This window comes from Anomalospiza imberbis, chromosome 16, assembly GCF_031753505.1.
Source record: "Anomalospiza imberbis isolate Cuckoo-Finch-1a 21T00152 chromosome 16, ASM3175350v1, whole genome shotgun sequence".
NCBI lineage: Eukaryota > Metazoa > Chordata > Aves > Passeriformes > Viduidae > Anomalospiza > Anomalospiza imberbis.
Window position 1 is genome coordinate 15346153 of NC_089696.1, and position 21707 is coordinate 15367859.

Sequence of the window (21707 nt, forward strand, 5' to 3'; positions counted from 1 at the left end):
CAACCCAACAACAAAAAAACAACCCAGCAAAAAAAAAAAACAACCCAACAACAACAGCAAAATCCCCAGAACAGAAAACCACCACCAACAAAAAAAACCCCAAGCCAACAACAAAAAACAACAGCAAAACCACCAACAACAATAACCCAAACAAACCCTCCCAAAAAAAACACAACAAAAAACCAGACAAGTTTTTGCAAAGCTCAGCTCTGGGCCTGGCCTAGGCTTGCCCAGTTCCTGGCCATCAATCACTGGTGTCACTGTCACCTCCCAGGGTCACCACACCCCTGCTTTTCTCAGCACACTCCAGTCCTTATCAGCTCCTCTGGAATTCCTGGAGTCACAAACTCGGCTGCTCTGACTCTGAGGCTCCCCAGAATCAAAGAGTCCCCCCAAGACCCATCCCAAGCCACCCAAACCCACAAAAGCCAGCAGCAGTTGGTAATTGGTCCCACTCTGGGGATCCTCCAGCCAGGCTTCAGAGCCCAAAGCTCTGGTGTTTGGCACTTTTTGGGGATTTTTTGGCACTTTTTGGGGGGATTTCAGCTCTCCAAACAGGCAGCCCCTGGCAGGATCAGATGGAAAAGTGCTGGATGGGGGAGCTGGGGGAAAACCTGGGGCTCCAAAAGCGAGACAGCAAGGAGCTCTGCCCTGACAGCCATGGGGCGTTCAGGGCTTGGGAGGGACCTGAAAGCTCATCCAGCCCCAACCCCAACACCTCCCAGCAGCCCTGGTGGCTCCAAACCCTGTCCAAGTGTCCCTTGGGCACTGCCAGGCAGGGGCACCCCTGGGAGACGTGTCCAGGACTGCCCTGCCCAGCCCAGAGCTGCCAGCAGCCCTGCAGGGCTCTGGGAGGAGGATTTTGGGGCTCACCTGGGATAAAAGATCCCCTTTAGCTCACCCCATGACACACCAGCCCTGCAGGGCTCTGGGAGGGAGATTTTGGGGCTCACCTGGAATAAAAAATCCCCTTTAGCACCACTGTCACACACCAGCCCTGCAGGGCTCTGGGAGGGAGATTTTGGGGCTCACCTGGAATAAAAAATCCCCTTTAGCACCACTGTCACACACCAGCCCTGCAGGGCTCTGGGAGGGAGATATAAAAAATCCCTTTAGCTCACCCCATGACACACCAGCCCTGCAGGGCTCTGGGAGGGAGATTTTGAGGCTCACCTGGAATAAAAAATCCCCTTTAGCACCACTGCCACATACCAGCCCTGCAGGGCTAGGGGAGGGAGATTTTGGGGCTCACCTGGAATAAAAAATCCCCTTTAGCTCACCCCATGACACACCAGCCCTGCAGGGCTCTGGGAGGAGGATTTTGGGGCTCACCTGGAATAAAAAATCCCCTTTAGCTCACCCCATGACACACCAGCCCTGCAGGGCTCTGGGATGGAGGATTTTGGGGCTCACCTGGAATAAAAAATCCCCTTTAGCTCACCCCATGACACACCAGCCCTGCCTCCAAGATGCTTTTTCCCAAAAACTGCTCCCAGTTCTGCACCAGGGCCCCCCCGGCTGCGAGGAGAAGGGTGGGGCAGCCCCAAATGGGTGGGACAGCCCCAAAATGTGTGGGACAGCCCCAAAATGGGTGGGACAGCCCCAAAATGGGTGGGACAGCCCCAAATGGGCCCGAGCCCTGGCAGGTGGCCCCGGGCTGGGCAGAGCCGAGGCCGAGCTCAGCCAGGTGTGACAGGGACAATAAATCCTCCCCAGTCCCACCGGCCCCGCCCGCAGCCCGGACAAAGGGGCTTTGTGCTGGCCCAGCAAAGCCGGGTCTAAGCCGGGCTCCGTGAGACGCAAGGCTCAGTCTTTCAGCTTTTTAAAAGCAGAATAAGCGATAAAATCCAGCAAACTGCCAAAAGCACAGAAGTTAACAAATTTCCTTATATACTTTTTCATTGCGCTGCTTAAATGCATATTCATAGACATTTTATAGATGATAAATATATTTATAGTATATTAAAATATATTATTATTATACAAAATGTATAATATTTATATATATTATTTCGATTATTTGTATATAGTGGTTTATATATTATTTATGAATATATGATATATTAATATTATATATAACATTTATATATATAAATATATTATTATAATAAATATATAATTATTTATAGTATATAAATGTGTTGTTATATATAAATATATGTTATTTCTGTTATATAATATATAATAATATATAATATATAATATATAATATATAATATATAATATATATATTATATACTATATATTATATATTATATATTATATATTAATTATATATTATATATTATATATTATATATTATATATTATATATTTTAGGTATATAATATATAGTCTTTTTTATATATATATATAATTTATATTATATAGATAAATATTTGAAGTTTTGTTTTAATATGTCCTGGGAATTCTTTAGCTTTGTTTCATCTCTGACTCATGGTGTAGACTTGATTTTTTTGTGGATTTTAGTGTAGATTTGAATTTTGGGAGTTGTGGCTGCCTTTTCCTCACAACGTGGGCGCTGCTTTCCCACAACAATCAGTTGTTTGCTCTGAGAGCTCCCCGCATTTCCGATTGCAGCACCTCTCCCTGGCTTTTCCTCCTGAAAAACCTGGGTGTTTCCTCCTGGGAGGGAGAGGGCTCCAGCAGCGATGGGGGCCGGGGATGTCCCCAGGGCTGCTCCGGTGGTGGCAGAGGTTTTGCAGAGCCAGAGAGGAGTTTGATCAGAGGATCCATGCAGAAAGAATTTCCTACCGAGGTCATTAACAGAGACACCCAGAAAGAAAGGAGGAGAAATAAGAGAAACCTGCAGCTGCCCGCTCCAATAATCACTTTGCTTGCCTTTCCTGGCCAATGACTAAAGTGCAAACTTTGTAAAAAACGGATAAAAAGCATGCAGGCTGGAATAAAACCGGTTTGAAGCCTTCTGGGAATGGAGTGTGCTGCTTTGGATTGGCTCTGTCTCTTTCCCTGCCCGTCCCCAGTCCCAAACTGGGCACGGAGCCGTGGGAGGGTGCGCGAGGTCACCCCAGCCCCGTGAGTTCGTGGCCCCAAGCTGGGCAACTCCCTGGGGCTCCCCTGGCAGGGGAGACCCTCCTGGAGCAGTTCTGTGTCAGGAACCAGAGACGCATTGGGCTTTTTCAGTCTTCAGCTTCTCCTTATTGTTATCTTATCAAAACTCCAGCACGCCGTCTGCACCAGACTCTGCGTGCAGGAAAACAGCACAAAAATGGCCAACAATCTCTTGTTACGAGGCCTTTTAAGTAATCAAAAACTGAGCTACCCAATTAAGAAGTGACACCTAAATTATTTCCCTTCTAACCCAATAACTGACTCCTAAAGACCCGCAATGTGGATTTTTCTACCCAATTGCAAGAAAACACCCAAACCCAGGAAGAAAGAGGAAGAAGAAGAAAGAAGAAGGGAACTCGAGACAACACCCTGTACCCTCCATCTTGAACCCATCTATAACATACCAAAAATCCTAAACCCTAAATTTCTCACCCATGTGACACACTACACCGCTCTCTACAATCTCCTTCACACTTTTGTGGTTTCTGGCTTTGGAAGTTTTCTCCATGAATGAGGGTCAAGGTCAGAGCTCCCCTGGGGGCCAGGACACCCCAGAGCAGAATGAGGAATATTCCTGGTGCCCCGGGCTCCCACACAGCCCCGTGGCCTCGGGGGTGACCCAGCCTCGTTAAATGTCACCAGCAGGGAGATTCCTACAAACAGGACAATATTTGATTTGCTTCACCAAGGAGCTTGTGTCACTCTGTTTGCTCAGGGCTGCAGCTCCGAGCGGGGAATTCGGGAACAAAAACAAATTTTGGCTCCAAGGTGCTGCTGAGCCCACGCCTAGAAATGCCAGAGGGGTCAGGCACGGAGGGTTTGGGTTTCACAGCTCATGCACATCCGTCTGTCACAGGGAAGGGAAAGGACAGCAGGAAATGGCCTCAAGTTGCACCAGGGGAAGTTTAATTTGGGGATTAATAAAGAATTTCCTCACCCAGAGGGGTGAACAGCCCTGGCACAGCTGCAGGGAGTCACAGCCCTGCAGGGATCCCAGAGCTGGCCCTGGGGACAGACAGGTTTTAGTGGTGGCCCTGGGGACAGGCAGGCTTTAGGGGTGGCCCTGGCACTGCTGGGGGAACAGCTGGGTTTCTAAAAGCCTTTTTAAACCTCAGTGACTCCGTGGTCCCATCCTCATCTGCCTCCAAGGAGGATTTTAAGCAGCAAAGAAGGAGAGAGGGAAGCCAGGGGTGTCAGGGATCTTCTCCTGCCACCAAGCACCCCAACCCCTCTAAACTCAACCCTGATTTATCTCCTGCTCTGGGACCTGCAGAGCAAAAATGCAAACACCCCAACCCCTCTAAACTCAACCCTGATTATCTCCTGCTCTGGGACCTGCAGAGCAAAAATGCAAACACCCCAACCCCTCTAAACTCAACCCTGATTATCTCCTGCTCTGGGAGCTGCAGGGAAATCCCACAAACACCCCAGCCCTGATTTATCCCCTGCTCTGGGAGCCCTCCCACAGCCCCTCCTGTCCCAGGGACAGCACCCAGAGGCCAAGCAGCACCCAACATCCGTTTGGAGCTGGAATCCAAGCCCGGCCATCCCTCTGCTCCTCCCTGCAGGTTTACACAAGAGATTTTTCCTTGGCTTCCCCCTCCCTCCCTCTGTCCCCTGCGATATTTGCGTTGCACAAGCCACAGAGCACGCACAGGTGACGCTCCAAGCCCTGCAAGGCAAACAAGCTGGAAAAGGGGAGGTAAAAAGGGGAAAGCGATTGCTGGGATGTGAGCTGTCTCCCTGTGCCCGGCTCTGGGGAGCCAGCAGCGCCCAGAAACGTGCCCAGCAGTGCCCCAGCCCCTCCTGCTCGGGGCTGGCCTTGGGGACACTCCGGGGACGCTCCTGGCACAGCAGGGCCAGCAGGGACAGGTGGGGCAGGTTTTAGGGTCACTTTAGGGTCACTGGGAGAGAGGTTTGCTCAGGGCTGACCACGGCTGCTCAGGAGCCATCCCATGGATCCCTTCCCATCCCATGGATCCCATCCCATCCTCTTCCATCCCATCCCATGGATCCCATCCCATCCTCTTCCATCCCATCCCATGGATCCCATCCCATCCTCTTCTATCCCATCCCATGGATCCCATCCCATCCTCTTCCATCCCATCCCATGCATCCCATCCCATGGCTTCCATCCCATCCCATGGATCCCTTCCCATCCCATTCCATCCCATGGATCCCTTCCCATGGATCCCATCCCATCCCATGGATCCCATCCCATCCCATGGATCCCTTCCCATCCTCTTCCATCCCATCCCATGGATCCCATCCCATCCTATTCCATCCCATCCCATCCCATCCCATGGATCCCATCCCATCCCATGGATCCCTTCCCATCCTATTCCATCCCATCCCATGGATCCTATAATATCCCACAGATCCCGTCCCATGGATCCCACCCCATCCTATTCCATTCCATCCCATGCATTCCACAGATCCCACCCCATGGATCCCCATGGATCCCGTTCCACCCCACGGATCCCACCCCCTGGATCCCACCCCATGGATCCCTTCCCATTCTATCCCATCCCACCCTATGGTTTCCCACGGATCCCCATGGATCCCATTCCACCCCATGGATCCCATGGATCCCATCCCACCCCATGGATCCCTTCCCATTCTATCCCATCCCACCACATGGATCCCACCCCATGGATCCCATTCCACCCCATGGATCCCATGGATCCCATCCCACCCCATGGATCCCTTCCCATTCTATCCCATCCCACCCCATGGATCCCACCCCATGGATCCCATTCCACCCCATGGATCCCATGGATCCCATCCCACCCCATGGATCCCTTCCCATTCTATTCCATCCCACCCTATAGATTCCCACGGATCCCATGGATCCCATCCCACCCCATGGATCCCACCCCATGGATCCCATTCCACCCCATGGATCCCCATGGATCCCATCCCACCCCATGGATCCCTTCCCATTCTATTCCATCCCACCCTATGGATTCCCACGGATCCCATGGATCCCATCCCACCCCATGGATCCCTTCCCATTCTATTCCATCCCACCCTATGGATTCCCACGGATCCCATGGATCCCATCCCACCCCATGGATCCCACCCCATGGATCCCATTCCACCCCACAGATCCCATGGATCCCATTCCACCCCACGGATCCCCATGGATCCCATCCCACCCCATGGATCCCTTCCCATCCTATCCCATCCCACCCTATGGATTCCCACGGATCCCCATGGATCCCATCCCACACCATGGATCCCTTCCCATCCTATCCCATCCCACACTATGGATTCCCACGGATCCCATGGATCCCATCCCACCCCATGGATCCCACCCCATGGATCCCATTCCACCCCATGGATCCCCATGGATCCCATCCCACCCCACGGATCCCCATGGATCCCATCCCACCCCACGGATCCCTTCCCATCCTATTCCATCCCACCCTATGGATTCCCACGGATCCCATGGATCCCATCCCACCCCACGGATCCCTTCCCATCCTATCCCATCCCACCCTATGGATTCCCACGGATCCCCATGGATCCCATTCCACCCCACAGATCCCATGGATCCCATCCCACCCCACGGATCCCTTCCCATCCTATCCCATCCCACCCTATGGATTCCCACAGATCCCATGGATCCCATCCCACCCCATGGATCCCACCCCATGGATCCCACCCCATGGATCCCATTCCACCCCACGGATCCCATGGATCCCATCCCACCGCACGGCTCCCAGAGCTGCCAGGACCGCCAGCCCAGGAACTGGGGTGTGCCCCCCGTTCCCGGCTGAGGCAGGGACAGCTGCTGGGGCCGTGCCCGCACAGAGCCGGGAGCGCTGGCATGGCCTGCCGCCATTCCCAGCACGCGGGGCTCCGGGAAAAGGAGCTCGGGGCTCCGGGGGCACAGCAGGGCTGGCACGGGGCACGGCCAGAGCGGCTTCACCCGCTGGGGCACTGACAGAAAGGGCACCGTAACCAAACGTGAGCAACAGACGGGAGCTGGAGACACAAACAGGAGCACGGCACTATAAACATGGGACGGAAATATGGAATTGGAAACATATACAATTACAAATATAAAAAATATACACACGCGAAATTGTAAATATATAAATTATAAATACATTAAATGATAAATACATTAAATGATAAATAAATTAAATTATAAATACATTAAATTATAAATAAATTACATTATAAATAAATTAAATTATAAATACATTAAATGATAAATACATTAAATTATAAATACATTAAATTATAAATACATTATAAATACAAAAATACACATACATCAAATTATAAATATATAAAATTATAAATATACCAAATTTTAAATATATAAAATTATAAATACATAAAATTATAAAAACATAAAATTATAAATACATAAAATTATAAATATATAGAATTACAAATACAAAAATATACATACATTAAATTATAAATATATAAAATTATAAACGTATAAAATTATAAATACATAAACTTATACATAAAACATAAAGAGAACGTGTATAGATATATAAAATATAAATATAAAATTAAAAATAATTATAAAATTATTATATAACGGAAATATAAAATGAATAGAAATATAAAATCACAAATATAAATTATTAAAATATAAATATAAATATAAATATAAATATAAATATAAATATAAATATAAATATAAATATAAATATAAAATCACAAATATAAATTATTAAAATATAAATATAAATAATATAAATATAAGTATAAATATAAGTATAAATATAAGTATAAATATAAATATAAATATAAATATAAATATAAATATAAATATAAATATAAATTTTCACACCACGGAGCAAAAATTAAAAATATTCGATTGGAATCGCGGCGGGGGGGGGGGCGGGCACTTTTACGACAGTGCTGCTCTTCGCTTGGCGGCGGGGCTGTAGTCCCGCTGCACGACGCTCGCTTGGCGGCAGCCATGGCGGCGCGGTTCAGCGGGGTGCTGCAGCTGACGGAGCTGGACGATTTCATCGCCCCCTCGCAGGTGGGGCCGCCCCGGCGGTGACAGCGCCGGGGAGCCGCGGGGCTCACGGGGAGCCGCGGGGCTCACGGGGAGCCGCGGGGCGGGCGCTGCGGAGGGGCCCTGAGGGGAGGCGGGGGTGCCGCCCTCAGCCTTGGCCCTGTCGCTGTGCCCGCACGGGGACCGGGCCCGGCCCGGCGGAGCTCCCCGCTGTGCCGGGCTGGGAAAAGGGGGAAAAGCGGGGATTGGGCTGGTGCTGCCACAGTGCGCGGGGACACTGCAGTGTCACTGTGGGACACTGTGGGGTCACTGGGACACTGTGGGACACTGCAGTGTCACTGTGGGACACTGTGGGGTCACTCTGGGGTCACTGGGACACTGTGGGACACTGTGGGGTCACTGCGGGGTCACTACGGGGTCACTAGGACACTGTGGGGACACTGCAGGGTCACTGTGGGACACTGTGGGGTCACTGGGACACTGTGGGGACACTGCAGGGTCACTGTAGGGACACTGTGGGGTCAGTGGGTCACTGTAGGGACACTGCAGGGTCACTGTAGGGACACTGTGGGACACTTCAATATCACTGCAGGGACACTGTGGGGTCACCGGGACACTGTGGGGTCACTGGGGTCACTCTGGGGTCACTGGGACACTGTGGGACACTCTGGGGTCACTCTGGGGTCACCGGGACACTGTGGGACACTCTGGGGTCACTGGGACACTGTGGGACACTCTGGGGTCACCGGGACACTGTGGGGTCACTGGGGTCACTCTGGGGTCACCGGGACACTGTGGGGACACTGGGGTCACTCTGGGGTCACCGGGACACTGTGGGGTCACTGGGGTCACTCTGGGGTCACTGGGACACTGTGGGGTCACTGGGGTCACTCTGGGGTCACCGGGACACTGTGGGGTCACTGGGGTCACTCTGGGGTCACCGGGACACTGTGGGGTCACTGGGGTCACTCTGGGGTCACTGTGGGGTCACACCCCAGAGCCTGCAGCTGCCCCGTGGGGGTGAGCTGGGGGTCCCCAGGAGCAGCTGCAGCCCGGGCAGGGCTCCGTGGCTGGAGCCAGGAGGGATCTGCAGGACTGCAAAATGTCAGGCCTGGCTTTATAGCCTGACTTATATCCGGGTTTAGAGCCAGGTTTATATCCAGGATTGAGGATTGGTATCCAGGATTTATGTCCAGGTTTATACCCAGGTTTATATCCAGATTGATACCCAGGATTTATATCCAGGTTTATATCCAGACTGATATCCAGGATTTATATCCAGGTTTATGTCCAGGATTCATATCCAGGTTTATGTCCAGGTTTATGTCCAGGATTTATACCCAGGTTTATGTCCAGGTTTATATCCAGATTGATACCCAGGATTCATACCCAGGTTTATATCCAGGTCTATACCCAGGTTTATACCAAGGTTTATGTCCAGGATTTATACCCAGGTTTATATCCAGGTTTATACCCAGGTTTATATCCAGATTGATACCCAGGTTTATATCCAGATTGATACCCAGGATTCATACCCAGGTTTATGTCCAGGTTTATACCCAGGATTTATATCCAGGTTTATGTCCAGGTTTATACCCAGGATTTATACCCAGGTTTATACCCAGGTTTATGTCCTGTATTTGCTGAGAAACCCGGCAGAAGAGCCGAGCCCAGCTGAGATGATGGAAAGGCAGATAGCAAAGCCCTGCATGGTGAATTCTCCGTGTGGGGTTTGGGTTTGGGTTTGGGAGGGAATCCCTCACCTGGGTAACCAGCTCTGCCTCTGCTTGGAGAGAAGGAGCCGAGTGAGAGGTTCCTGCAGGGCTGAGTCCTGCAAAGGTGGGTTCATTTAGGGGGGAACCTCAAACTGCTCCCAGGAGAAGCAGGACAGGGAGCCAGGGGCTGCCTGAGCATTAAAGACAGGATAAAATCCAGAAAAACCCTTGGGACTTGTGCTGGGCCACCAGAGCAGAGCAGCACCGAGCCCCTTCTGTCCCTAAACCCAGCTGGGCTGGGCACTGGCACCTCCCTGGAGCTGAGCTGGGATTTGCTCCCGGCTTTTGGGGACGAGGAGGAGGAGGAGGAGGAGGAGGAGGAGGGGGCTGGCTGGTCGTGCCGCAGCTCCGAAGGCAGAGCTGCGCTGCGGAGGAGCGGCAGAGCTGTGCTGTGGGGCTGGGATGATGCTGGAGAAGTGTTCCTCCTGCTCCCAGCGGGTGAGCAGCCTCTGCCCCGCGTTCTCCTGGCAGTGCTGAGACCCTCGGGGACGTTCCAGCCCGCTTTGAGGGCAGATCCAGAGCTGCTCTTGGATCCCTTGATTTCTTTTTGTTTTACTCAACCCCAATATTTATTTCTTACTCAATCCCCAATATTTATTTTTATTAAACCCCATATATTTTTTTATTCAATCCCCAATATTTATTTTTATTAAACCCCCAATACTTATTTTTTATTCAATCCCCAATATTTATTTTTATTAAACTCCCAATATTTATTTTTTATTCAATTCCCAGTATTTATTTTTTATTCAACCCCCATATTAATTTTTTATTCAATCCCCTCTATTTTTTATTAAATTCCCAATATTTATTTTTTATTCAACCCCATGTACTTATTTTTATTAAATCCCCAATATTTATTTTTCATTCAATCCCCAATACTTATTTTTATTCAATCCCCTGTATTTATTTTTTATTCAATCCCCAATATTTATTTTTATTCAATCCCCTATATTTATTTTTTATTCAATCCCCTATATTTCTTTTTTATTCAATCCCCAATATTTATTTTTATTCAATCCCCAATATTTATTTTTTATTCAATCCCCAATATTTATTTTTATTCAATCCCCTGTATTTATTTTTTATTCAATCCCCAATATTTATTTTTTATTCAATCCCCAATATTTATTTTTTATTCAATCCCCTCTTCCTTGCTCAGCTCCTCACTTCCAGGCTCTGCTGCTCTTTCAGGAATGCATCAAGCCTGTCAAAGTGGACAAAAAGCCTGGAAAAGCAGCAGCCAAGATCAGAATCGAAGCTGATGGAAGCTATTTCCAGGTCAATCAGGTACGTGGGGTCTTTGTTCAGTGTAAAAAACCAGAAAAATAAGTGTATTTTAATTATTTTAATTATCTACACCCACTTAATGCCTCAAAGAGATGCTGTCAGCATAACTGTATTTTTTTCTTTTTCATTTATAATCAGTAATTCCAATTTTGTGCCACTTTTATGCTCCGAAGCACTGGCATTAGTTACTGATTATTAATATAAGAGCAGATAAGCTGAGATTGTATTAAACTTGAATTTGTCAGCATTTTAACTTTTAAATTCTAAGCAGTCATTTTATAATCGGTAATTCCAATTTATTCCAGTTTTTTATGCTCTGAAATGCTGCTATTAATTGGGGGTGGTTTTCATAAGAGAGCAGATAAGATGAAAAGTTTATTTATTTTATCAGCATTTAAGGATTGGCAATTCCAGGTTGGTTGTGACAATGTCCTTGTGCTCACTCAGAGATTTAATCAATATATTTTTAATAAATCATTGTGGATTTAAAAAAAAATATTTCAAATTATTTATTTAAGAGCTTGAAGAATTCAGAAGCTTCCAGAATTCAGGCTGAGTTTTTCCTGTTTTCACCAAAAAAAGTTGGCATTGCTCAGCTATCCAGGCTGGGAACTCCTCTAGGAATGGAGCTTGGAGCTTCAGGCAGATTTTGATTTAAAGAAAGGAGGACACAGCACTTCCAAAAGAGTCTGGTTCCTTAGTTTAAAATGTTAATAGTGCCTCGTTTCCTGGGCTGTTCTGGCTTTATTGAGGAGAGATGATCAGAGGAGAATCTCTTGGGAAAATCAAATTATTCAGGGCAGATAGAAGGGAAAATATTCCCTTCCAGTGTCTGGGATGAAATCCCTCAGCAAATCCCCCTTGCTGTGCCAAATAATCCCATTAAAAGCAGCCAGCTTCAGGTGCCTTTGTCCTCATCTCATTAAAAATAAAGATTTTTGTTTTAAGTGATAAACCAACAGCATCAAAAGAGCAACATCATTATCATTATTATTTGTAACAAAGTGGGGAAGCTGCTTCTTAAATTCTGGGGTCAGAGCTGAGCCTGCTCTGGGTTTATTTTTTTTGGTTTTTTTTTGTAGGATGGGGAAGCACAAAAGCTGGAGAAGGCCAAAATCACCCTGAATGATTGCCTGGCCTGCAGTGGCTGCATCACCTCAGCTGAGAGCGTCCTGGTCAGCCAGCAGAGCCACGGGGAGCTCTGCAAGGTGCTGGCCCTCAACAAGGTGGGAGCCACTCATCCCTGCAGGAGCAGGGGGCACATCCACAGGAGAGGGGAATTCCTGAGCCCTGAGGGATCCCGGGCTGTCCTTGCTGGTTTATTGTCATTTTTAAAGAGTTTGGTGTGAATTCCTGCCTGGGGTGAAGGTGAGGAGCTCTGTGCTGCTGCCAGCCCTGCCTGTGCCACACTTTGGGATTGTTTGGTTTTTTCCAGGCTGCTGCTGCCCACGAGCAGAAGCTGGTGGTGGTTTCTATCTCCCCCCAGTCCAGAGCCTCCCTGGCTGCAAGGTGCAAACTGGGGCTGCTGGAGACAGCCCAGAAGCTGACCACCTTCCTCAAGGGTTTGGGCAAGTGTGGGGTTTTCTGCTCTCTGGGCTGAGCACAAGTTAAAGGGATTTAAGCCCCACGGGGATTCCAGACTGTCCAAAACCTCAGTCCCACAGTGAGCTTGGAAAGAGGGGAGGAAAGCTTGGAGAAAGGAGGGTGAGGGATTTTTTTATAGGGGCAGATGGTAACAGGACAAGGGAAAGGATTTAAACTGCCAGAGGGCAGGGTCACATGGGATGCTGGGGAGGAATTCCTGGCTGGGAGGGCGGACAGGCCCTGGCACAGATTCCCAGAGAATCCCTGGCAGTGTCCAGGGCCAGGCTGCCTCACCCTGGGATAGTGGGAGATGTCCCTGCCCATGGAACTGGCTGAGTTTGGAGGTCCTTTCCAACCCAAACCATTCCACCAGTCTATAAAACCTCTAAAGAACCACTGGAAAGAACTTTTACGTTTTACATTTCCACCTCTCCTGTCACTTTTCCTCTTCTTCCCCTCCTGAAAAATGTCCCCTGCCAACTGCAGGGCTCAGTACCTGTGCCTGAGTTTGCCTCTGGTTGAAGTGGGAGGTTTTTTGTTGTATTTTGCTGCATCCTGAGGGTTCTCACCCAGCTGCTGTCCTGCCCAGGTGTGCACCACGTGTTTGACACGACTTTCTCCAGGAACTTCAGCCTCCTGGAGAGCCAGCAGGAGTTTGTGAGACGCTTCCACAAACAAGCAGAGGACAAAAAGGCCCTGCCCATGCTGGCCTCTGCCTGCCCAGGTATGGCTCCAGTTCCAGCTGCCATCCAAAATCCAGCAGCTGCTCAGAAAGCTGCAAATGTTTGTTCTTACCTGCAGGATTATTCTCCTCACAGCACAGATTTTGGTGCTAAAGCAGTGATGAGACACCTTAAAATCAGTCTGAGCTTTGCTTTTTGGGCTGAACTGAGGCTGGAAATGGTTATTAAACCCAGAGTTTTGGGAGAATGGGCAGAGTGAAGGTCTGCTTCTTATTTTTGAATTGAATTTGTTGATGATGTTCCTTCCAGGTTGGATCTGCTACGCAGAGAAAACCCACGGCAGCTTCATCATCCCCCACATCAGCACCACCAAATCCCCCCAGCAGGTCATGGGCTCCCTGGTCAAGGGCTACTTTGCAGAGCAGCAGGTAAAGCTCTAAAAATGCTCTTCTTGCTGCAAAACTCCTCCAATTCAACACTTCAGGCTGACTTTTTATAAATTTGCTATGTGTAACACATATTTAAGGGTCAGTATTGCCTTGCAGAAGGCAGAAATCTTCCTCACTTCTGTCTTAGCTAATGAGTAGTAATTAGGGTAGGACACCGAGCATGGGCTAATTAACTCAAAGCCTCTGAATTATTTGGGAGAGCTGAGGAGCCTTATTTTCAGTGTCTTTGTGCTCCTGTTGTTTCAAGTTGGTGAATAATTTCAGATAAGTGACCCAAGCCAAGGCTGCAGTGTGGGTGTTTAGATCATGGCTTCTCCAAAAATGATCCCTCATTCCCAGCCTGATGTTCTGCTTCTGTCCTTAGCCTGGAACCTCTGGAATGTTTCCAGGAGGGAGCTGGAAATGCCCACAGGAAGGGGCTGCAGCACCCACTGGGATTTCTTTGGGGGTTACTGGCTGTGACACTTGCATGAGGCTGCTGCAGATTTGGGACAAAATTTGGCAGTTTCTGGGAATATTTGGCACAAGAGACTGAAACAGGGGCCCAGGGTCAGTGACCTGCTGGCTCAGCCTGTGTTTATTGCTGGGTGATCCCGAGGTTTCTGTGGGACTCCAGATCTTGTCCTGAGGGGCTGAGCTTTGGGAGCAAGGAGGAAGTTTATTCCCTAATGCCTTAATTAGGGATTGGCTTCTCTGCTGACCTTGGATCATTGCACCAGAGTGAGGGAAACTTCCAGGAGCTGAAGGGAACCTGAGGAAAGATGGAAAGAGGTTATTCCCATAGGCCTGGTGTGCCATGACACAGGGAATGGCTGCCCACTGCCAGAGGGCAGGGTTGGATGGGTATTGGGAAGGAATTCCTCCCTGGGAGGGTGGGGAGGGGCTGGGATGGAATTCCCAGAGCAGCTGTGGCTGCCCCTGGATCCCTGGCAGTGTCCAAGGCCAGCTTGGACAGGGCTTGGAGCAGCCTGGGACAGTGGAAGGTGTTGGGGTTGGGCTGGATGGGCTTTAAGGTCCCTCCCAACCCAACCCATTCCAGGATTCCCTGACACCTGTGAAGGTCCATAACTGCTGACACTGACTGCAGCTGAAATTGGCTTCTAAGAGAGAAATCATTTCATTTACTCATCAATATTTAAATGCACAAATACTCAGTCATAGTGGGGCTCAGTGGCATTATTTCCCCCACTCTCCTTTGCCCCTGGAATGCACTCCCTGAGCACAGGGGGATTTTGGCTGCCCCAGCCTTGTCTCCCTTGCAGCACCTGCCTCCTGACAGGATCTACCACGTCACTGTCATGCCCTGCTATGACAAAAAGCTGGAGGCCTCCAGGCCAGACTTTTTCAACCAGGAATACCAGACCAGGGATGTGGATTGTGTCATCACCACAGGTAAGCAGAGCCACAGGAGATTCCCAGTCCCAGCAAATTCTGGGAGCCTTGCAGTGTTCCCTGGCTTTAATAACCCTGTGTCTCTGACAGAGGTTGGATATTGATCTATATTTACATTTAAGAGTGCAAATCATGCCCTGGTAAAATGCAGGTGCAGTTTAGGGACTGCTCTGTGGGGTTTGTTTCCCTGTATCCCAGAAATAAGAGCTCTTTGTGCCTGGTTCTGCCCTAGGAGAAGTGCTGAAGCTGCTGGAGCAAGAAGGAGTGTCCCTGTCAGATGTAGATCCTGCTCCTCTGGACACCATGTAAGAGTAAAATGCCATTTCAGTCATGTTCCTTTTCCTCCAGGATTTAGGGAGTTCAGAATTTCCCTGTTCCCTTTCCTCTAGGATTTAGAGGGTTCAGAATTCTCTTTCCTCCAGGATTTAGGGAGTTCAGAATTCTCTTTCCTCTAAGATTTAAGGAGCTCAGAATTTCCCTTTCCCTGTTCTCTTTCCTCCAAGAATCAGGGAGTTCAGAATTCCCTTTTCCCTGCTCCTTTTCCTCCAGGATTTAGGAAGTTCAGATTTTCCCTCTCCTCCAGAATTCAGAGAGTTCAGAATTCCCCTTTTCCTGCTGTTTTACACAAGTGTGTTTGCCCTTGGTTTTGTTTCTTGTGTCCCTTGAACCAGAACAATTGGGAGTTAAAATATTTAATGTACAGAATATGTGCATTTCCACTGGACAATCACTCCAGCTCCTTTCATCCCACAAAAAGCTGCTGCAGGCTTTGGGAAGGACAAGAATCTGTCCCAGTGCTAAAAATGTCCTGAAGCAGAAGCTGCTGCTCCTCCTTACCAGAGCCACTGCAGAGACCCCAGAAGTAAAGCAGAAATAACAAATATTTAGGTCACCCAGTTAATCTGCAGAAGGCTCTTGGTGGAAAATGCCATTTAGGACGTGTCAGATGGGACTGGGGCTGCTGAACTGAGGAGGAACCTCTGCTCCAGGCCCAGCTGCACACGTGGGGTGGGGTGGGAGCACGTTCTGGGGTCTGAGGTGACAGCAGGGCTGCCTCTGCACTGAGCACCCAGAGCTGCCTGTGCTTCAGGGCAAGGGGAACATCCCAGAGCTCCAGAAAGGTTCAGCAGCAGCACCTCCCTGAATTACTCATCAATTCACAAGGATTAATTAGAGAATCTTGGAATGCTTTGGGTGGGAAGGACTTGAAAATCATCCAACCCCAACACCTTGCACTGTCCCAGGCTGCTGCAAGCCCCATCCGGCCTGGCCTGGGACACTTGCAGGGCTCCAGGGGCACCCACATCCCCTGGCACACGCTGTGCCAGGTGCCACCGTTCCCCGGGGCCGTCACCGCTCCCAGGAGAACGGGCGAAGCCGGCGCTCAGGGGAAGCTGCAGTTTGGCTGCTGCCATTGTCCTGGGGCAGCCCCTGGAGCTTTGTGTGACCCCCAGAGCCCTAAAGCTGCTGCTGCTGTGCCCCCCAGGCTGGGCAGGGCTGCAGAGGAGCTGAGCTCTCACGGCGGCGGGGGCTCGGGGGGGTACCTGGAGCACATCTTCAGACACGCGGCCCGCGAGCTCTTCGGGATCCACGCGGCCTCCATCCACTACAAACCTCTCAAGTAAGAAGCTTGAAATCCCACAGGAAACTCAGGGTTTTCCCAGGAATTCTCTCCTTGTTGAGGGGTTGAAATTATTGGGGTTTTGGGTTTTGTTTTTTTTTTTTTTCAATGTTAAACTTCACTCCCAGGCTGAGAATTGGCTGCTCTCTCCCCCAGCTGCTCAGCAATAAATCAGCCAATTCCATGCAGGCAGGGAGAATTCCAGGGAGAATTCCAGCCCCTTCCCCAGCCACACCCTGGAGTTTGGCCTGGTGGATTCTCTCACTGATAACTTTTAGAATAATTATAAAATTTTCCGGTAATTGAGAAGGCAGAGCTCTGGTGGAGCTGGAATTCCTCAGCTTGGATCAGGGAGATTGGTCACTGGTTATTGATCCCAAAAAACCTTGTGGGAGGGCTTTGGGGCTCTGTTTGACTGGACTGAAACAGAAAATAAATCACCTGAGTTTAGGCATTGAGGCTCATCCACCTGAGATTCCTTCTGGCTTCCCAGTTCTAATTTAATGTATCCTTTGGAATTAATTATATCCCTAATGAATAGTTTTTATGTTTAGGATTCTCTGGTTTAAGAAGCAGAAAAAACAGTCTCAAAATCTTGATAAAAATCAAACTACTTACTTTTTTATCAGGACCAGGTATTCCCACTAACCTTAGAAATCTGGAATCCTCAGTCAGGGTTTGTTCCCATGTTTGATGATCCAGCAGAAGCCAAAAATCCCCTCAGGGGCTCCACTGATGCTGGCTGAAGTCAGGGAAAGGCTCCCTGTGCTGAGCTTTTCAGGCTTTATCCAGCACAGATGTCCTTCAGCAAACTCTGCTCAGGTGGCTCCAGCAATCCTGAAAGGCTCTGGAAGGAATTCCTTCCTGTTTTCCTTGGAAGGCACAGAACTAGGACAGCTCTTCAGTGAGACTCACAAAGAGTTTGGGTTTTGCACAGGGCCCTTTGGAGTTTAAAACAGAAACTCATTTGGAGAAGCCACTTCTGTGCTCTGCTCCCTCAGGAACAAGGACTTCCAGGAGGTGACCCTGGAGAGGGATGGAGAGGTGCTGCTCCAGTTTGCTCTGGCCTATGGATTCAGGAACATCCAGAACCTGGTGCAGAAGCTGAAGCGAGGGAAGTGCCCCTATCACTACGTGGAGGTCATGGCCTGTCCCTCAGGTGAGGCTGCTCTCAAATCCAGCCTGGGGGGAGCTCCAGGGCATTCCAGACAGGAAAAATGGGAGATTTCTCACCCCCTTGGGCTGTGACAGCCACACCATCACAGCTGTGTGGGGATTTTCCTACCTCTGAGCCAGTAACTCCTCAGGATTTAAAGAACTGTAGCTGAATTCCATCATACAACATTTGCATCATTAATTAATTGTTTTTAAGGAGGATTTCCTGAGCTCTGGTACCTGAGGGGATTTTCCCCCTGAAATTGCCCAAACCTGACCATCACACTTACAGAAAATGCTGCTGTGCCTGGAGAAAGTCGCTTCCTTAAAAATCTGGTTCCATTTTCCTCTTCCTGCCTGCTGGCTCCCTTGGGAGCAGGGGCAGCCTGAGCCCACTGAGGGAGCTGCTCCTTCCCAAGGATCCACACAGCTCTGGCAGCTCCCAGAACACATCCCAGGCACTTTTCCCTTTCCTCCAGCTGAGCCTCCAAGGCTGGGCTCACCTGGGCTGGGCTCTGGCTCCGTTCTGGGGGCAGGAGATAAGAGCTGGCAGAGCCCCAGCTGGAGGCAGCCCAGCATCTCCCTGCCCTGTGGCCCTGCTGCTGGCAGATAACTGGGAGTGAACCTCCATCCCTGAGGTGTTTTCATTCCTGCAGCTGTTTGCAGGAGCGGGATAAATGCACTGGAATTTCTGACGATGTTTTCCCAGCTGAAGTTCTTCATCCCTTTTTTTTGCCCCCCCTCAGGCTGTCTGAATGGAGGAGGGCAGATCAAACTGGAGGGGGAATCCAGCAAGGAGGAGCTGCAGCAGGTGGAGAGGTTGTACGAATCCCTGAGGGCTGAGATTCCAGAGGAAAACCAGGCTGTGAGGGAGCTCTACGAGCACTGGCTGGGGGGCTGGGGCTCAGAGAGGGCTCTGCAGGTGCTGCACACACAGTACCACGCCGTGGAGAGAGCCAGCTCTGCCCTCAGCATCAAGTGGTGAGGGCTGCCCAGCCCAGGAGACCCTCAGTGCCTTCTGAACTCAGAGTGCTGATCCTGCAAGGACTCTGAGCAGTTCCTGCCTCTGGGAATGTGCCTGGCACTGCTCATTCCTCCAGCTGGAGGGTGAGGTGATGGGAGTAAACCCAAAGTCTGGCAGGGACACATCAGGAGAGGCAGAAGCACGTCCCAGGCTGATGGGACAGCCCCTGCACTGCTCCACCAGCCCCAGTCCTGCCAGAGCTGAGGAGCTCAAGGATTCAGAGCTCAGCTCCAGGCTGAGCTTTGTGCCACACCCCAGTATTCCTCCCCCAGGCCTTGCTGGATCGACACAGCACTCAGTTCCGTGCCTGCCTCTGCTGGAGCAGCCTCATTTCATTAGAAATGGTCTCATGAGTCCTGGAGTTCTCCCCTCTCACTGCCCTGCAGGGTCTGTGCCCTCAGAGAGGGGATCCAAAGCCTGGGATCATCCCTGGGGCTGCAAAGGGACTGGGGAGAATGCTGGACAAAACCCTGTGATTCCTTTTCCTTAAATTATAATAATTTATACCAAGGGCAATTATTCTCTGTGTTTTCTTCCTAAACCCTCAGCAGGGAGTCACAGAATTGTCACACTTACCCACTCTCAGCAGCCACTCACTGAGAGATAACATCCCTAAATCCAGAGAAAACAGGCACTCAGTGCTGGGTAACATCCCAAAATTGCCACAAAATAATTCCTGGCTTGGGGCTGGCAGGAACCAAAGCCTCCTCTGCACTTTGTTCCAATGAATCCACAGAGCAAGTGGTGATTTTCATGTTTTTAATTAAAAGCTTTCCATTCTTCAGCTGTTGCTGATCATTAATGACCTCACAGTGTTCCAAGGCATCAGCCTCCCCCTGCTGCCCCCTCCCCTCATTCCTGAGGAGCAAATTGGTGCTTCCAGTGAATTCCCTTTTCCATGCAGGGATTGGGCTAAACCAGGAAACGGCCAGGCAGAGGCTCCAGGCTGGACTCAGTGATGAGCACAGGCACATCAGCCCAGAAATGCACAATCAGTGAAGCTGAATTAGCTGGAAATGAAATAATCGGGGCTCTACACTTGGTCACTTCCCCAGTTCCCAACACACACAGAGGTCACTGGAGCCACCCAGGCCACCCTGGGGTCCCTGTTCTGGCACCAGAACAGCTGGAATGTGTCCCAGCTTTGAGGTGTGGGGTTGGTTCAGACACACAGGGGCATTCCTGCTCCCAGGATAAATAAAACTCCAAAGGGGACACCCATAAGTCCAGCATTTCATGGAAACTGAGGAATTCAGGCCGTGGTACCAAGGGAGCTTTTGCAGCTGGATAAATCCTTCCCCTTCCATGCAAAGTAAATCCAAACTATGATTTAATAAAAGGAAAAAAAAGAAAACCTTGGTTTGTAGCACAGGAAAAAGCCCCAAACCAGACTCCAGTGGTAACAAAGAAATTCACAGTCCACACTTGAAAATCCCTGAAGTCAACTCTGTCCCAGTGCTGGGAGCAGCCATCAAACCCTCATTTTGTCCACAAAAAAAAACAACCAGGGAATGACTTCACTGGTGTGAAGTGCCTCCCCACACCTGCAAACAAAACTCTGCTCCTTTCTCAGACTCAAAAATAAATAAAGCACAGCCCTGATTTTGCACAAAGTGAAGGCTGGGGAGGCCTGGGAGCCCCAGCTGCTCCCTGGCTCTTGACAAGGCAATGTCCATGGATTTGGCACCGAGTGTTTTATCCTGGAAAAAGCAAAAAGGGATGCCTGGCAGCACTTTGTTCTTGGCTGCCTAAACTCTGTCCCACCTTGGGAAATCCTTCCTGGGGCAAACCCTGGCCCCACCTGGACACCCCACGGGGGCCAAGGGCTCCCCAGGGCAGTGACTGGGCCACAAATCCCTGTGGGACCTACTGGAAAATAGGGAAAAAAGAGGGGGGAACCCACCCAAGCCCTGCAGTGAGGAGGGATTTGTCAGCACAGAGCCGGAGTCAGGTGAGTACTGGTGCCACCAGTGTCACCAGTCACTTCCCAGTTTCCCATGGGGGGGATCCAAGTGTCCATCACCCAGGACACTGGGCCAGAGGGGCCCAGGGTGGCTGGAGCAGGACAGGCAGGGCCAGGAGGGCTCCCAGGAGTCCCAAAGCCACCATCAGAAGCCCTGGGACTGGGATGCAGGGCCTGGCAGGGCGGGCAGGGCAGCCTGCTGCTCCGTGGGGCACAGCACCACAATCCCTGAGCAGTCCTGCCCTTCCCTGGCTCCCTTCCATGGCAGTTCCCCCACCGACCCCAAAACTGGGACTGTCCCCTGCCCTGAGCCACGTCCTGACCCTCTGCCAGCATCCCAGCACCAAGCGGGGGGTCCCACAGCCCGGGCTCTCCAAAGGGATCCAGGAGCTCCACAGGGAATCCCAGGAGGCAGAGGGGAGCGGAGCAGAGCAGAGCAGCCTCACACAAGCAGCTTAAAGACAAAACCCAGCCCCAGCTGGGAGCCAAGCCGAGCTGGACACAGCCAGGAGGGAGCCCTGGCACCACGGGGGCGTCACTTCTTCTCCAGGAAGGGCCCGAAGAGCCCCCAGTCGAAGGCCAGCATGGCCTGGGGGTTGGGCCTCTCCTTGGGCTTCTTGAAGTTGTCCCTCTGGGAGCGCAGCGCCCTCAGCACCTCCACGGGGTCCGTCCTGCCCGTGAACCTCTGCACGGCCTCCTCCCTGCAA

At 50.2% G+C, this 21707-nt stretch overlaps 2 protein-coding genes across 4 annotated transcripts in view; one reads left to right on the plus strand and one right to left on the minus strand.

The window, feature by feature from the left end:
* Positions 1-7987: 7987 nt before the first annotated feature.
* Positions 7988-20541, plus strand: CIAO3 (cytosolic iron-sulfur assembly component 3). Its single transcript, XM_068207292.1, has 11 exons — positions 7988-8088; positions 11034-11129; positions 12212-12355; positions 12565-12697; positions 13303-13437; positions 13706-13824; positions 15108-15237; positions 15470-15542; positions 16724-16858; positions 17860-18017; positions 18760-20541. The coding sequence occupies exons 1-11, from the start codon at positions 8023-8025 to the stop codon at positions 18996-18998; spliced, it is 1428 nt and encodes a 475-aa protein (XP_068063393.1). The 5' UTR covers positions 7988-8022; the 3' UTR covers positions 18999-20541.
* The window catches only part of LOC137483866 (hydroxyacylglutathione hydrolase-like protein), a 36682-nt gene continuing 34759 nt past the window's right edge, over positions 19785-21707 (minus strand). For all 3 annotated transcript variants that reach the window (XM_068207294.1, XM_068207295.1, XM_068207293.1), the window contains one exon: positions 19785-21701. In XM_068207294.1, coding sequence (XP_068063395.1) covers positions 21536-21701 — 166 coding nt within the window. In that variant the 3' untranslated portion in view covers positions 19785-21535. The remainder of the gene's footprint in view (positions 21702-21707) is intronic.

Coding starts and splice junctions, on each gene's coding strand:
- CIAO3 (XM_068207292.1), top strand. CDS start 8,023: ATGGCGGCGCGGTTCAGCGGGGTGCTGCAGCTGACGGAGCTGGACGAT. Junction 11,130..12,211: donor GCTATTTCCAGGTCAATCAG/GTACGTGGGGTC, acceptor TTTTTTTTGTAG/GATGGGGAAGCACAAAAGCT. Junction 12,356..12,564: donor AGGTGCTGGCCCTCAACAAG/GTGGGAGCCACT, acceptor GGTTTTTTCCAG/GCTGCTGCTGCCCACGAGCA.